The 14,483-nt window shown below is 39.8% G+C and overlaps 1 protein-coding gene across 1 annotated transcript; it reads right to left on the minus strand.

The window, feature by feature from the left end:
• Positions 1-1,888: 1,888 nt before the first annotated feature.
• Positions 1,889-14,314, minus strand: NHLRC3 (NHL repeat containing 3). The gene is made up of 7 exons (XM_026493175.4): positions 13,638-14,314; positions 13,066-13,218; positions 12,618-12,765; positions 10,269-10,469; positions 8,185-8,276; positions 4,998-5,110; positions 1,889-4,227 (listed from the first exon to the last, which is right to left on the minus strand). The coding sequence occupies exons 1-7, from the start codon at positions 14,013-14,015 to the stop codon at positions 3,975-3,977; spliced, it is 1,338 nt and encodes a 445-aa protein (XP_026348960.2). The 5' UTR covers positions 14,016-14,314; the 3' UTR covers positions 1,889-3,974.
• Positions 14,315-14,483: the final 169 nt, after the last annotated feature.

The raw sequence follows: 14,483 nt of genomic DNA on the forward strand, positions 1-14,483 counted from the left end.
TACTTCTACTCATTATCTTCATTCTGGAGGAAAGCTCAGTAAGCCTGTTCATGCTACTATATCTGATGACCCTTTGAAGATCTCAGAATCATTTCTGAACACCATGTTATTTTGGCCAACTGCTTTTGGATTAGAGTCTGTTTGCAGGGCTCTCTCTTAAATGTAGCATCCAAAAGGAAACTCAACACCACACATCTGTTTACCAGGGACATAGACTATTGTAGAGGCTAAAAACAGGCTGCCCCAAGATGGGCCACTTTGGCACAAATGACATACAAGGAGAATTAAATCATAACAATACCATTTCATTGTTTACAACGGAAGAAACATAAGTTTCAAAAAGTGCTGTTTTTCATTGCTCAAATTCCACTCAGTTCTTACACACAAAGGGAGTAGCTATAGGTCATTAAACGTCTAAAGGATTAATTTACTCTGTAAACTCATGGACTCTATGGCTAAGTGTCTGATGGATAAATTACTTGGCCTCTCTGTAAATAATCAATTTTTTTTATTTATACAAGAGTCAGCAATCACAAGACAAAATTGTTTAAAACAAAAAAATCTAGTAAGGAAAAAAGGAACAATTCTCTGTTAATATGAATGCATTTTCTATTGTACTAAATAAACTCATATTCAAGTTATAGCTTAAAATGAGTTATTCTCTTCTGGCTGTTGGTTTGGCTTTTATTGGAGAGTTGCTTTTTTTTAAACATGGAAATGCCAAATGAAACAGTAAAAATTTCCAATAACCCTTGGAAAATATGTCACCTATAAGCTAATTTCCTCAAGATATACAAGCTAAAGAAAAAGAAGAGAAGTTCAAAGTATGGTTAACCTCAATTTTTAAAAAATCAAAGTATAAAGAAGGCCCACAGCTGTTTTCAAGAAATGCTCATAAGCAGGACTCTACTGCCCTCTTTTGTATCAAGCATGTAACACAACGCAAGTCCCAAATAGGGCACCTCCCGGGATGAACTGAAAGGAAACGGTTTTCAGGGCTTGTTTTTCCAGATGGATGCTCAACTACCATGGCAGAGGACGACTGCCTAAGTGCCTTCACACATTTGTTGTTTCATATGTGCTTGTTGAATAAATGAATCCGGCTTATTCTGACTTTTCTAAAAAGTTTTTTTATTTGATTATTGCTGAAATTTTAGAGTCATGAGTAAAATAAAGTCATACGTTCAGGATTTTTTTTTTTTTAAATGATTCTAACGGATTTGGTGAGTCAAAGGAGCAAAAATACGACAGTTTCCAGTCGTCCTGTGGGCTCTCCAACCCATCCTGCCTTCAAATCCAGTGCTTAAAACCAACAAAGGTGGAACAAAAGTTGGGACTTGAGTGCCCTTCTTTAGCCTGACAGCCACATTGCTTGAAGCAGTCTTTTAATCTGTTTAGTGACCTAAGCACAAATTATCTGGGTCTTCTTAGTTTACCATCAGATTGCACACAGGTTTTCTCTGAGGACACAAACGTCCCATTGTAGCGACCCGATGTCCCAGTGGACGTTAAGGAAGATACCTCCAGCCTCCCTTCAGTTTTCTAATTTGGAAGTCACCCTACCACGCCCCACCACACACATTCCCCAATAGATCTAGAAAGCAGAGGCATAAAGAGGTTCCATTTCCAGTGCAAAAATATACGGAGTTAGCTAGTATCACTATCATTTGTACCCACTCCCCACCTCAGCCAGGCTGTTTTCGTTCGGACTTCTGAGCGACCTCTAACAAAATGCGCTTCAGCCTACACTTTACCTGCGAACGAAGGAGGAGAGTCTCTCAGCGCCAACCTCTGGTTTCAGGATTGCTGAAATTCTTCAGCGGAGTAAGAAGTTATAAACTGCTTTTATAACAATAGAATCAAACATTAAATAGAGAGCCAGATAATATTGCCTTTTCTTTCCAAAAATTTAATTTGTATCTTTTAAATGACAATAGAAGACATTTTCTCAATCATTTACTCAATCCAAAGGAAAAAAGTGAAATACTATGATTACAGAGATGATAGTAGACACTTCCAGCAAGATATATGGCAACAAAATTTTCAGCGAGTTTTATAGGAATCTGGTATAAAATAAAGTTAAATTATAACATTTTTAAAACGACAAGATCTTTTACCTAACCTGCATTCGTAAGAGACATTTGCACTTCTTGTCTTGGCTTAGAAACAAAACAAAATAAAACCCTCATATCACTTTCTTTTATACAAAAAAAAATTTACTATATTGGCTAAGCTACATAAAGTTCATGAGGATTAGTTCTGAAAAAAGCAATAAACACAAAATTAAGGCAAACTTGATGTTGGTATCAGGTAAACAGCACATTTAGAAGGACTTTTGTTAAGAATTTCTGCCTTTAAAGTACTCGAAGCTATTATTTCAGAGGGCACATCTGTACCTGTTGTGACATCTGATCCTAACAGCATTCCTGGAGGAGGAATTGTTACTAAAGAGAAAAACTAAGATGGCTCATTTAAGATCATACAGCTTGATCAGTGGCACAAACACACTTATCAAAGACCCCGGAACACGAAAAAGTTTCCCGTTGGTTGATTCACCTTCCTAACTGCATCAAGATATGATCGAAGCATCAGAACAGAGTGAATTCCCTGAGGTCTGCAAAACAGACTGCAGCCATAATGGGGGATGAGGAAAGTCCGCTCAGGATTTTTCACATGCTACATGATTTGCAGTGCAAGACTGTGATAAAAAGGGAGGTGGATACAAGAAAAGGGGAGGAATGACCTGAAAGATCATCATATAGCCAGGTTCAAGCAAAACCCAGAATAAACCAGAACAAACTGAAAAGATGGTCTTTGTTGGGAAGCAAATATTAAAACCAAAGGGGTAGAGGGACCTAGAAAGGTCCCTAAGAAATTATTCACCTTAATAGTGCAAAATGTTCAGTACACATCCCCATATAAATTAATTCTAAAAGTTCTTTGAGGTAGATAGACATTAGGAATGAACTGAGTTCATGTTTAACAAAAAGAGAGAAGAAAGAAAAGAGAAAAGAAAAGAAAAAGGAAAGAAAAAGAAAAGAAAGAGGCACTGAAGAGAGGCCCTATTTTTAATGCTACCTTGAAATAAAAAGCATTGCAGTTAGTACTTGTCAAGATTCCTTTCAGTAAAGTGCTTAAATGCCTGTTGTTTTATTCCTCCATTTAGAGGTTGAGATTAAGTATCTTACAACTAAAGGCCCCAAGCCAAGCCGGGCTTTTAAAAGAAAGCCTACCAAAGCTCCCAGCCAGTTTGTAACTTTTCACAACTCATCCACTTGGACCACCTTGTTTTCCCCTCTTCAGTTTCTCAAGATGGAGCTCAAACTGATTTTCCTGGCAAAATCTTCAGGATTCCCTCAGTCAGAAGTAATGTTCCTACAGCCAAAAGTCCTGCTACACTTAAGCCTTGCTGTCACTGTGTTATATCAGTTTGCACACTTGTCTCCCCACCGGACTACAAGCTCCTGAAAAGGCACACAAAGATAAACCCCGCTTCTTCGTTTCTGAATCTTTAGGAGCTAGTATCCTGTGGGTACTCATTAATCAAGAGCCCATCTGACTTGATCTCTCAAAATGCACATTTTATATAAGGTGAACAAATTGGGAGGTTTGCAGTTCTTCACATGAAATTCAATATATCCTGCAAAACCTGTTTTTATTCCTTTCCCTCTTCCTCTCAGGGAAAATTAGTCTACCAGGGCAAATACCCAAGTTCCAACCTTAGTCCCTCTTTCTGACCCCATTTTTTTAGTATTGCATTTCCTTCATTAAAATATCCTTGTGCACTTCCAAGTAAAACTAAGTCACAAGAATAGCAACAAAACATATGGTTCTTCGTGATGTAAAAACAAATTTTTCTCATCACCAGGTCACGGAAAAATAAACACATTCTTACGCTTGAACATTAACAATGTTCTTAACAATGAATTTGAGAATCTGAACTTGCACTTGAAAGCTCTCCACGAAAGGAAACATTACGAACCGAATGAAGGAAAATAGCTATTCATAGGGACATATTTTTGTACTTGCTTTGCTCCAATTTCTGCTACATAGATCGCTCCAGTCTTCCCACTGACATCTAAGAGATGAGGTAAGACTTGATCTGCTAGTTGGATTGTGCCGATCACAGAACAGTTGCCAATGCTCCCCACTGGGGGCGCTGCCGCCAGTAAGAGCCTGCTAAGGTTCAGCTGGGCTACAATCACGAACTTTCCATCAGGAGTAAATCTAAAGAGAAACACATTTTACAGAACAAATGTAGGCAAAATCAATATAAATGCTGACTTTCTCAACATTTTTATCCCCTACGGTGCTAAACAACCACAGACACCTCTACTTGCCGAACGACGCTTTCGAGGAGAATTTAAAATGTGTCTCAGTCTGTTGATGAGGGAACAGACTTGTGATGGCACACAGAGCCAAAGATCAGCTTCAACAAGCAAGAATAATAATATGGGAGCCCCACACAAAATGAAACTAATGGAGAGTCGGTGCTAGGCTGACACCACAGACTCAGGATTCCTATTTACATTCTGTGTTTAAAAATGCATCACACGTATCCCGAGGGTGAAGGCTGCAGGAGGTCCAGCATATGTTATCTCTGAGACCTGGATCGCACAGGGCAGCACGGGGAATTGAACTGCTTTCGTTCTCCATGGGAGTTAAACTACCATTATGTGTTCTCTGCATACTTGGTTCCACCCCCTTTCCACCTGCTGAAAACTAATACTACTTTAAACTTTCAACTAGCTTTTCAGAGGAATTCACATAAACCAAATAAAGCAAGCGTTGTTTTTTCTTTCAAGATTTTATTTAAATTGTAGTTAGTTAACATATAGTGTAGTATTTAATTCCCGGGGGAGAACTTAATGATCCATCACTTGCATATAACACCTAGTGCTCAGCACAAGTGTCCTCCTTAACGCCCATCAACCATTTAGCCCATCCCCCCCCCCACCTAATAAAACAAGCATTTTAAAAGAAAAAGAAAAAATTACCTGACTGAAGAAGGTCCCTCTTCTGTGAAACAATTATTCCACGCTCCTAACCACTCCCCAGTGTCTTTATCAAATACTTGAATTCTTTTATTTCCTCGGTCAGCAACCCACACCTGAGAACCCAAAAAAGTTTCTTGGAAAAGATCCACATCATAATGAGAAAGAAAACAGAAGGGGAGAGGGGAGGGATGAATGTTCATTTCCATTAGTTTCACATACACCACCTCATTTAGTACCTAGGGGACCCCAATCTTCAGACAGGAAATTATAGTTCCGAAGTGAGCTTGTAATAAGGAGGAGAGCCACTTGTGGTCACCTGTCCTAATCCACAGCCCACACTTAATGCTCGTCTGCTCTACTGAACATCTGAATAACTAAAAACACTGGAGTGTTCTGCTGTGACGCAGAGGATTAGCACAGCACCGAGAAGCAGCAGAATTCATGCACTCCTCCAAAAGGCATTCTCTGTCCCGCTGAGTTCTGCCACCTGTCAGTTCCTGGGTTAGGTCAGAAGACAAAGACAAGCAGCCTAGTCCCCCAGGCGCTCAGGCTAGGGGCGAGCCAGGCATTCATTCCTGTTGCATATCACTGAACATCTACCTGCTATTTACCGAGGAATGTCCACAGTGCCAAACCACAGAAAGAGGATGCTTAGAAGATCTTAGTAGCATCTCAAGAATGACAGGAGGCCAACAACAGCTTTAATTTAGTTTTGCTATAGGCTGAAATGAGTTATTCAGTAAACTGTTGTGGTAAGACAGGAAAGCCGCTTCACTCTAAATGCCGTTTCATGTACTCTAGCTGATGGATGCAACCTCTGCCAAACATACAGGGAAATGATTTGATGACATGAGGCTAGGGCTGGAGACAGGTATGGAAGAATGGACTGGAAGTGTGGGCCAGCCCCGCTGACCTCTACCTCCTCCTTTCCGGATCTTTGGACTTCTTGGGTTTGAGGATTCAGGGACTATTTCTTCAGGGTAACCCTGACTATGTACCTGTCGATGCCTATGAGTTTTAGTAGCCCCTAAATTCATTTACAGTAGGAAACAAATAAAGACTCATTGTATCACTTTAGAAAGTCTGTTGATTCCTAAGTAAGGTGATTTCTCAAGATCTTTTCCTGATTCATGATTCTTTAGTAAGGATGGGTTTCCTTAAAGATTTTGGTATTACTGCCTTTGACGAGTGACCAAGGAAGAAATATAGTTTAGACCCTAGTATTGGATATTTTAGATTGTTGGCATTATCTTTCCTACTGAACAAATCTTGATTATGAGAAATCTTGTTTAAGAAACAATAGCGGGGGGGTGGGGGGGCGCCTGGGTGGCTTAGTCGTTAAGAGTCTGCCTTCGGCTCAGGGCGTGGTCCCGGCATTCCAGGATCGAGCCCCACATCAGGCTCCTCCGCTAGGAGCCTGCTTCTTCCTCTCCCACTCCCCCTGCTTGTGTTCCCTCTCTCGCTGGCTGTCTCTATCTCTGTCAAATAAATAAATAAAATCTTTAAAAAAAAAAAAAAAAAGAAAAGAAAAGAAACAATAGCAGGGGCGCCTGGGTGGCTCATTTGGTTAAGCCCCCGACTTGAGATTTCGGCTCAGGTCATGATCCACAGGGTTGTGGGTCAAACCCAGGATCCCAGGATTGGGCTCCACACTCAGCAGGGAGTCTGCTTGAGATTCTCTCTCTCCCTCTCCCTCTGTCCCTTCCCCAACTCGCACATGTGTGTGCTCGCTCTCTCTCTCTCAAATAAATAAAAAAATCTTAAAAAACAAAACAGCAAGTTCAGCTCTGGAGCTAACTGACTTTTCATATAGGGCTGGGGTGATGACTAAACGAATTAATCATGTAAAATGCTCTGAATGGTGTTGACTGTTGTTAAAACACAAGTGTGCAGAAATGAACACTCTCATTTTTCATCATCGAGTAATGCCAGAGTATCCCCATCAACTGTTCTCAAAAGGGCACTTATCACTATGGAGAATTCACCTGGGTCCAGGCCTTCCCTGCTCAGAAACTTGATCTTATTCTTATTCCATGAAGGAAGTAGTTAATCGGGCTCAGGAGGGTAATGTGTTGAAAACCAGAATTCCAACTTTTTAGCTCCCCATTTACAGACAAAATTCACAGGTTCAGTTATCTTCCTATCTACAATGGGAAATACTTGAAGATTTCACTAAAAATTCTCACTTTGTCTACATAGGAAGCCAAATCAAAATCAAAAGGTTGCTTGCTGAACACAGAATCAGAAGAAGAAATGAATTAACTTTCTAAGGGTACGGAGTCAAGATAGTCTGATGCATCCATGTGCAACAGGACATTTAGTCACTGAACAGTTACTCATAGGATGACTACTATGTGCCAGGCCCCAAGATATAAAGCAAAAAAGAGTCAGTATATGCCCTCATACCGCCTCCGCTCTGTTAAGGTAGACGACTGATTATATTATAGTGTGAGAATTACTATAACGGGGAAGTATAGGCTACTATGGGAAAACAGAAGGAGAAACTAATATAAAACATTTTGGGTGGGGGTTTGGTCATAGGAAAGTAACCCCAAAGAAGTGATATGTATGCTTAAAGGTGTATAAAAGCAAAAGAGGTGGTAGTGGATAGGGTGGGGAAAAAAGAAATGGGCTGAAGTGTGTCAGTTAAAGTTTTCTGTTCCCCAGAGTGGAGCTAGTAAGAACAAAGTTGCCTGGGTGGCTCTCATTTTCAAGCTTCCAAGCTTAATCTCTCCCACCTCCCTTTTGATCAACATATTCTAGAATTAATTTAATTCTAAAATCAAAAATATATTCAAACACTCCCAGTAGTTTTCTTAGTAGGAGGGCAACTCTTTCTTTTTTCAGGTAACTTATGCTCTAGTCCATTATTTGTTCCTTCTACCTTTAAGTGACAACCGCAAATCTATTTTGTTCATTTCTAAATATTTGGGGAACTCTTCATTACAGGACCTGAACAATTATAAGAGTATATGGGTTAGCCATCCCCAGAAGAATTGCCCAGATACATCCAGATACACATAACCACAAACATTCATATATATTCGGATGTCCAGACACACATGTGCACCAAGATCCGTATATATAGAGGCCCATACACCTACACACACACACACACACACACACACACACTCAGACACACACACTCAGACACACAGTTCCATACACAATGAGAGGGTATTTTTACCCGACCAGATGAATCAACAGTAACACTGTGAGGTATGTTGAACTTAGCAGGCCCTGTCCCACGTTCTCCATGCAGCCAAAGCATCATGAAATCTGAAAATGGCAAACATAGTTGGTCAGAGCAACATATAGAATACCTTATACATTTGCATGTTATATCTTATATCTTAAGCTGAAAATAAACTATTCAGTTATACCCCCAACTGATTATGCTTTCTTAGCTTTCTGTGTATATACCAGTTTGCCTAATTATTATGCTTTACCAAAAAAAAAAAAAAAATCCTTCTGTTTCAAGCAATTAATTGACTTCTTTACTATCTCCACTTGAGTTTTTCATCATTCAAAACCATTGTGTGTGATTCATGTGACTGTCTCCCTTCCCAACTATTCTGTTATTTGGTATTACAATTCCTGTGAGTTTAAAAATTCACATTATGTTTTTATAGTCTGTCTCCCTTATTACCCCTGTTGTAGGCCAAATTGTACCTCTACCCCAAAAGATATACCCAAGTCACAGGAACTCCTGTACCTGTGAATGGGACTTTACTGGTCATAGACTTTTGCAGACATATGAAGTTAGGGATCTTGTGCTGAGATAGACCCCAAATTTAGGTGGACCCTAAATCCAATGACTAGTATTCTTGTAAAGAGAAAGGAGAGGGATATTTGAGACACAGAGACACACAGAAAAGGCGGCGATCTGAAGACAGGGGCAGAGACTAGAGATATCCTGCCATAAGCCAAAGAATGTGTAGAACCATGGCAAGCTGGAAGAGGCAAAGAGGGATTCTCTCCTAGTGCCATTAGAAGGAGCAGGGCCAGCCCTATAGATTTCAGACTTCTGGATTCCAAAACTATGAGAATAAATTTCCGTTTAAGCTATTCAGTTTGTGGCAATTTTTTATAGTAGCCACAAGAAACCAATATACCTGTATTCAATCTGTCTCCTGAGTTTCATTGTTTGTTTCATAGAATTTTTTTGATTCTTGCTTTATCCACATTCACCTCCCTTTAACCACCAGCAACCAAACTTAGTTGCTGGGTAAGAAGCTGACTACATAACTTCACGCAGGAGTGTATGCTCTGCCCACATGACAGAGCTTACTGTAAATACTTCCTGATACAGTATTGTGTATTATAAAAACTCTACTTCTATAACAAAAAAACTCAGACATTTTAAAGGCAAAATTATGGCTTCAAAATTCTTAGATAAGCCTTCAAAAACATCCCAAATCTTATTTTTTCCTCTTCCAAAATTACATCCTAAGACCTCTTCCTCGAAGACTTGCTAATTACCTGCAGACCTTGTGTGATAGAGCCTTGTGAATGTTCCTCCCATCCCTCCTCTCCTTCCACAAAAACCAGTTTAGTTCAAGAACCACTTGCTTTATGAATGCTTGCCCTACTTCTTTAGTCAACAGTAATTTCTCCTTCTCCTAATCTTATTTCACGTTAACAATCAATACCATAGAGTAGCATTTAGCGGTTTCATCTGAAATTGACCTGCACCTACAATACTACTGGACACAGAGCAATATATATAGTGAAACTTTAGCTGATCAATCAAACTGAAGGGTATCTCAGCTCTAGGATGCCAGGTTTCTAACATTCTCTTTCTTAATTGGATAGGATAAACACATTTCTTGAGCCCACTATAAATTCCCAAACTGCCTCCAGTCGAAGGAAACACCTAGCTTTTGAAGAATAAGTATATTATCAGAATTATTTATTATTGGCCATCCAACACATTCCACTCGTGCCCTTTACACACAGCTTCATATATAATACAATATACAACGGTTGTAGGGCACCTGGGTGGCTCAGTCAGTTAGGTGTCCAACTACATTTTGGCTCAGGTCATGCTCTCAAGGGTCACGATGGAGCCCTGTGTTGGGCTCCTCGCTGGGCGTGGAGCCTGCTGAAGATTCTCCCTCTCCCCTTGCCCCCCACACCTCCCCATCTCTCTCTCTCTTAAAAAAAAACACACACACACACACTAGTTATAATATTATACCAAGTATCAAACAAATTAAACACATCCAACTTATTAAACAGCATTCTTACGATACCATGCAAGCCATGTACCTTGGGACAATTTGATCAATCTGTTATTTAATCCTCCATCTCCATCCACAATGTAAATATCTCCTGTGTCGTCTACATATAATTCTGCAGGGTTATCAAACTGCAGGGGATTCAAACCAGTGCCTTTTTTGCCTGGGGTACCCAAGACTTGAACAAGATCACCAAAGGAATTGTATTTTTTAATAGTATGACCATAGGATCCTATAAAGATAAACATGCACACGTCACAAATATAACCACTATCCAAACGTTCATGTTTTTCAAGTAAGCAGAGAGCAAGAATTTAACAGAATTAGACAGTAATGATAAGTTAATAGGCTCAGACAATTAAATGCTGTATTTCACAAGCAATAAAGCTTCTTTAGTTACAACCAAATCTGTCATGAATTAAAATTCAGGTACTCCAAAATAAGTGTATTCTAAATTCAAATAAGTAAAACCAAAACAACTGGCTCAGAAAGTTCATGATGATAAACTATAGGTACATCATTTTTTTTTTTTTAATCAAAAGTACGACAGTACGACCTTGAATAAACATTCCTTGTAAAAAGAAATTGAGAAGGAACTGGAAAAGGAACTCATGTTTGAAAAATCATTATTTCAATCATGGACAGATCTCAAATTTTAGTAGGTCAACAGAAAAGTTTACTATAATACATATTTTTTTAAAACTATACTTTCTTATAGTAGAAACAAGTTCAAGACTCAACCCACTTTTTTCCTAAGAAGAGAATAAACCTTTCCAAATCACTAATATCTTATTTTCTCACTTATATCAAGACATCTTTGAGCTAAAATTATCTTACAAGCAAAAATATAAAGTATGGTATTAATAATTAGGGAAAAACCATAATGTCGTTAACAGGAATCAACTTGAAGGCATACCAAGACCAAAGTAACTGGTAGGCATGCAAAAGATAAATTGGATACACTGAACTCACTGGAAATAAAGTGAATCAACTTGCATTAGAATTCTATCTTAAAAAACGTATTTATTGTTACACCTGATTTGAATGCTTGAGGCAGTTTGTAGCAATAAGAGAACAAAATATTGTTAAAGAAAGCAACCTTCAAAGTTTCTAAAGAGTTGGCAAAAGACATAGAACACCAGTATATAACACTGTTTTGTTTTTAAGGCTCATTTACAGCCATATTTTTTATTAAAGGCAATGTATTTCTTCAAAAAATGGGAAGGAATATAAAAAGTGTCTTCAGGTCTGTGCATGAAAAAAAACCCTTCAATGGAAAGAATGAAGAGGTCATGTGTATTCTTTTTATTTCTGGGAATCAGTGAAGTATTTTATAAAAAACGATCACATGAATGGAATAAATTAAAAAGTAAAGGCCTTTAACAGCGAGTGCTGGGAAAAAAAAGAAGTCAAAATAGTCATATTTCATTATAGCATTACAAGGAACTCAGAGGTAATCTCGATTTTTTTGTTTAACTGGAATTTTATCATCCAAAATACATCTTGAAAGAAATGAATCGGCTGCGGCTCAGAAATCTTTTGGGTTCTGAGAACAAATGGTAATGGCACTTCCACCAAAAACTGAGTTCATTAATTCCAAAATGGTATCTGAATTAGCCAGAAACGAAGAAACAGGATGTCCTTCAAGCCATGAATGTAACCGGGCCAAAGAATACTAGAAAGACCGTCTTTATGACCCCCTTCATTCCTGAGATCCTGAGTAATGCCCGGTTATCTCTGGTACTGCCTTAAGCAACAAGAACATGAGAACAGCTATCTCTGAAAACATCCAGAGCTATACATCCAGCTGTGCCTACTTTAGTTTGCAACACCTTCTACTAAAAGCACTTGGTGGAAGGAAGATTTCAGACATGCTGCAGTAGGATTTCAGAAACATTAACACCAGCACTTTCTGCAAATCTTGCATTTTGGGCAACAAAGAAGTTCTGGTTTCTTAGCACAATTTCTTTTGTAAGAGAACTGGTAAAGAAAAATAAGACAAGGACTCCGTTCATTAACTTTCAGAGATTGCTATGTTTGGGGCTTCATAGAAGAGGTTTAGAATTTTAACCTGGGAAGGGCACCTGATGCTTTAACAAACTATAGAAATGATCCCTGAAAGTATTGTCTCACAACTGATGCTTTAAAGAGGTAAAATCCCTTGACAAGTTAAAGGAAAAACCGTAATAATTATAGCCTCCTTGTTAAATATCTTGACTCTACAGAAGTACTATATAGAGGTTTTTAGAAACAAGTGATTTCAGAAATCATTAAAATTACAATTAGATTTAGCAACTCTTGATTTTAAAGCGTACAAGCAAGAACATGGGAAAAAATATGGTTTCTAGTAAGATAATTTAATAGATATTACTACACATACCACTTCCTACATCCGTGATCCAGACAGACTGTTCATGTAGTGTACTGGCTGCAAATATACCATGAGGTGTGTCAACTGTATAATTCCAGGATCGTAGGAAATATCCATCCTCTGTGAACACTAATACCTTTGGGATGTTATCCCCTCTCTGAAGGTATATAAAAATAACTGCTTAGATAGGATCAGTTTTTAGAAAGTAATCTTTATTTTGGTAGAGAGAAACAAAAATTAAAGGTTAATCAAGAAATTTAATGTTTAAAAAACGGGCTTCAAAATTTATTAATATCTACAACATTCAAAACCAACGTATTTACTTAAAACCAACTCAAAAAAACAAACTTCACTATTAGCATAATATAAACATATATGGTTACTTAGCACAGCAAAACAAGAAGAAATTGTTTCCTTTGTGTTCATAATTTTTTTTTAAAATCCCTATTTTACTAACCTGGGCTATGTAAACCAATCCGCTGAGGGTGTCGATCGCAACACAAAATGTTGCTCCAGTAAAGTATTCTGAATGCTTAGGCCAACCCACATCCAGCCGATAAGGAATTTCCTTGGTTCTCCAGGAAATTTGAAAAGCAAATTTCCTTAAAACCTTTTAAAAAAAAATCAGAAGATTAAGTTTACTCTCTACGTTAAGGGGGAAAAAAGGCTTATTTTTAAGCATGCCTTGACAGCTGACATAGAGGTGTTCAGACTGCTGGACAGAAATGATTCGGAAGAAATGGGTTTGTAAGTCTAAAGACCAAAGCGATCACAATACAAATCTGCAAATTGTTTGAAGATGTAGTGGGATCTGGGGAAAGAAAGAAAACAGGACAATGGCGATGTATCATATATAAACTTTTAAACACCAAGAGACAAAGGACGAAGGCAGTTCCGCTCCCGGTGCAGCTTTTGAAGACAAGCTCGTGCAGGAGCCAGGGCCCGCCACCTCCATCCCACGACAGCGGCCTCGCCTCTCAACAGTGCTATCCACACACCCGACAGACATTTCTTCACTGCTCAACTCACCGGGGAGCCACAAAAACGCGAATGCAAAACTAGTAATGTAAGAAAGAAGCCAGCGCCGGCCAGGCAGACCCAGAATCTCGCCATGACCAAACGATAGGGTCCGCAGGCGGCTGGTGGCCACCAGACAGCTCCACGCGGTTCGTCGCTGTACACGGCGTCGGCCCCACCTCGGAGCCGAAGCTCCTCTCTCTGGATGTGAGCGTCTTGAAAACCAGACCCGGGCGCACGAAAATCAGAACTCAGGTAGCGGTTTCCGGGAGCGTTCCCAGGTCGACGCCCCCAGGTCACGTGCCTCGGGCTGACCCACTGACCACCCCTTTTTGCCCCTGGGGGCGGTCCACGCGGCGGACTTCTCCAGTTCGCCAAACATAAGGGCATCCGTTGATATGCCTTAACCACTCGCCTATCGTTGTTTTAAAAATTCAGATTGAAAAATCAGAAGAAAGCACACTCAAACTCAAGACATAGAGATGTGATCCTTAAAAAATGGCTTTCAAGCTCTGAGAAAGATTTCAGCTCTATCCGATTCCGAGCATCCAGGCATTCGCCATGAACACCTACGTTCCCACACCAGGACCCCCCCCCCCCAACTGGCTTTCGGGAAAGAGAGGCCTAAGCTGTCGGCGCAGAGTTGAGTTTACTGGGGCGCGACGGGTTTCGTTAAAGGCCCCCAGGAGCCGGTGGGAGCTGTAGGGGTAACCAGGAAGGGCTCTAAACGCTGTGGACGCCGCGGTGTTCGGGAGTCCCCCTACCGGAGAGCGTGTCCCCCTTCGCCGGGCTCTTGGTGCTCTCCCGCCGCCGGCCCGCTCCCGGAAGCCGTGGCAGCTGGTAACAAAGAGCCTGCGA

This window comes from Ursus arctos, unplaced genomic scaffold (assembly GCF_023065955.2).
Source record: "Ursus arctos isolate Adak ecotype North America unplaced genomic scaffold, UrsArc2.0 scaffold_10, whole genome shotgun sequence".
In the NCBI taxonomy this organism is placed as follows: Eukaryota; Metazoa; Chordata; class Mammalia; order Carnivora; family Ursidae; genus Ursus; species Ursus arctos.